The sequence below is a fragment of the Zea mays genome, chromosome 1 (assembly GCF_902167145.1).
Source record: "Zea mays cultivar B73 chromosome 1, Zm-B73-REFERENCE-NAM-5.0, whole genome shotgun sequence".
NCBI lineage: Eukaryota > Viridiplantae > Streptophyta > Magnoliopsida > Poales > Poaceae > Zea > Zea mays.
In genome coordinates this window covers 9,996,849-10,000,000 of record NC_050096.1, presented here as the reverse complement: position 1 = coordinate 10,000,000, position 3,152 = coordinate 9,996,849, and the positions used below count along the sequence as shown (strand labels likewise).

Here is a 3,152-nt window from a genome sequence, read left to right as displayed (position 1 = left end):
TACGGTGCTATTTCTATTCGAATATCTGGCTTGGCTTAGTGCAGTATGAACGTATATTCTTGTAGAGACGTGAATGTGGCCTGTGCGTGGAAAAATAATCCACGTGGTCATGTGGATCAGCTTGTGTGTTGCCTTGTGAGCAGAATAAGTGCACATTGGTGTGCAGTCCAATATGGATTTCTTCGGTTCTTCCTAATCTCTGAGCAACCCTAGTCTTCTAGTCCCGCAGCCAGAAGGGCAGCCACTAGCTTAGACTGTCTCTAATGGGAGACTCTATATCCTCTATCCTAAATATAGAGAAGATTTCTTCCTCTATAGCCTCCAACAGTGCCCTCTAAATCCTTCCCTAAATAAGTAAATATAGATGACACTCCATCCTTTATATAGAAAGACTCTCCTCTCCTCTCTTCTATCCATTTCTTTACTTTAGACAATGAATTAAGTAAAACTAAAATACACATAAGACATTTGTGGGTACGACAATCGACAAATACTAAAAAACTAGAGCAAAATCCATACCTAAATACCTAATATGAGCCTTTGACGTATAGAGGATGCTGTTGGGGAGGAATGAGATGTAGATGAGAGAATCTTTTAGAAGAGTCTGTAACTGACATATATAGGCGATACTGTTGGAGACAGCCTTAGCATGGTCATGAGGGAGCAGTCACAGGCCCAGCGATGCGTGGGAATGGCCCAGGCTGGCTGATGTGTGGCTCCACCAGTGATCTTCTTATGCAACTGTTTTCTGTTCTCTTTTCATTCAGTGTTCCATTAGTTTTCATCTCAGAGCAAAATGCCATCGCAGTTCTACAGCCCTTTAATGCCACTATGGATATAGAAACACTAGATGGTGACATGCTCAGTGCAATGCAGGAGAAGATAATCATGCTTCCTCTTTTTTAATCATTATGGCATCATATGCTGGGGAAAAATAGACCTTTGCCTTTTATATTCAAATGGGTCCTTGTGGTTGGTTTAGTTTCTTTGTCAACCAATAAAAAGTTTGAACGAATAGCTTGTTTGTGTATCTGTTAGCTTGTTTGTTAAGTACTTGCTTGTTACACATTCTGTGTGCATCTCCATCAACTTCTTTTTTTTTGTCTCTGTAGTATAGTCCGATTGGTCAGTATTTTTCAGTTTTATCCAATCTTTGTAAGCATTCTTTGGGAATATCTATGGCCGCATAATTAGTCTTGGTTTGTTAATTCAATATATTAGCCCATCTAGCCATCTTAGCATAATTTTTATACTGATTTAGTGATTTAATATTTAATGATCAAATCTAGCAGTTTGAGTTACAATCCTTCACGTATATGCTAACCAGCAGAATGTGTCAGTACATGTTCATTTAAATCTTGTTCCTATATATACTTGATGACTTCCTACACTGAACTTCTCAATGTATCAAAGCTAGCTGCCCTTGAACTTTACTTTCCATTTTTTTCGCCTCTTTACTTCCAAGTGCATGCTTGGTAACAGGAAAGAAAGTTGTACATATTTGGTTACCTGTTGAACTCTTCACTTATGATTGCTGTTTTTATTTATGCAGATAATCATGATGGCAGTATTGATGTTCCAGTTGAAGATGGTGATACTTTGCTCCATCTGGCATGCTTATATGGTCATCTTCCTTGTGTGCAGGTTGAATTTATTTTCTTGTTATTTTTCCGTTATCCTATTTATTTGTAACTAACTGTGTCCACCTCGTCAGCTATTGCTGGAACGTGGAGCTAGCTTGGAATGCCAAGACGAAGAAGGTGCTATTCCTCTTCACGATGCTTGTGCTGGAGGTATGTATTTTTGGACATACTATACCTTTATGCCTTTAGTGATTTTTTTTGTTTTCTCGCCTAACATTTTTTTTTCGTACAGGCTTCACTGAGCTGGTCCAATATATTCTCAACTTTGCTGCCAACAAGGATGGTTGCGTAGTGAGAATGCTCAACACTATTGATTCTGAAGGCGATACGGTAAGCTCACAAATCTTCACATCATTCTGAAACTGATATTTTCAGCTATATACTGCAAGAAAAATAAAATAAAATTCTGCATCTGACTTGTGCAGCCGCTCCATCATGCTGCTAGAGGAGAACATTTGGATGTTGTCAAGCTTCTTCTCCAGGCTGGGGCGTCCCCCAAGAAGGAGAACACTTACGGGCAGACACCCGCTGATATGGCTGACCAAGACACCGAAGTTCGAACCCTGTTGACTGCCAAGCAAATTGAGGCAAGCACACACATGAGTGATGATTAAGCGGCATTGGAATCCTTAGTTGCAACTGGTAATGTTGAGAAATAGCCGTAACATCTTATCTGCCATCCAAACTTCATTTGAACTGAAGTAATATTGTAATCAGACTAGTATGGAGGGGTTAGCTTAGCTACATGATCATGCTCCTTTTCCTTATCGCTGCATTATACTAAAGATGAAGTGGAACACCCATCGGTCTTTCTTGTTCTTTCGCGGAAAATCTGATGCTTGATCACCGAACATGATCCGATTTGTTGTTTGCTGATATGTCACCAAGGTGCAGTAGGTTAGATTACACATTTACACCGGCACCAAGGTGCAGTAGATTAGATTACACTGATTTGAAGAGTGTAATTTTTACTCCACGGATATTTTCTTAGGTGGTGTTTAGTTTTTATGCACTAAATTTTAGTCTCTCCATTTTATTTTATTTTATTTTAGTTCCTAAATTGTCAAATATGAAAACTAAAACAGAATTTTAGTTTCCATATTTAGTAATTTAGGGACCAAAATGGAATAAAATGGAGGGACTAAAAATTAATCCCTAGTAACCAAACACTATCTTACAATGATTTGAACCCTGTTTACTATATGGACTGGGGTAGAGCCGTAGAGCATGGACTGGGATAGCAGGAGGTGATAGCTTCCAGTATTTAGGATCTGATGCTACAAAGAGGCGGGATATTAATGGAGATGTTAGTCATAGAATTAGAATTAAAACCCAGACCTTCTAAGCGACAAGGGTATTACTGAAACTAAAAGTCAAGTCCTTTAGAATGATGATTAAACATGTTATGTTGTATTAGTATATGGCACGTGCTAACGCTATGATTCTAGGGATGGGAGAGAAGGGGTCCACAGCTACGAGACGATGGTTCGAGAGGAGTTGACGGCGATG

At 39.1% G+C, this 3,152-nt stretch overlaps 1 protein-coding gene across 1 annotated transcript in view; it reads left to right on the top strand.

Annotated features, from left to right (window-relative positions):
• Positions 1-2,618, top strand: part of LOC100286066 (uncharacterized) — a 3,198-nt gene extending 580 nt beyond the window's left edge. The window contains exons 2-5 of the mRNA NM_001158954.2: positions 1,553-1,644; positions 1,715-1,793; positions 1,876-1,973; positions 2,069-2,618. Of these exons, the coding sequence (NP_001152426.2) occupies positions 1,553-1,644; positions 1,715-1,793; positions 1,876-1,973; positions 2,069-2,257 (458 nt within the window). The 3' untranslated portion in view covers positions 2,258-2,618. The remainder of the gene's footprint in view (positions 1-1,552; positions 1,645-1,714; positions 1,794-1,875; positions 1,974-2,068) is intronic.
• The last annotated feature ends 534 nt before the right edge of the window (positions 2,619-3,152 follow it).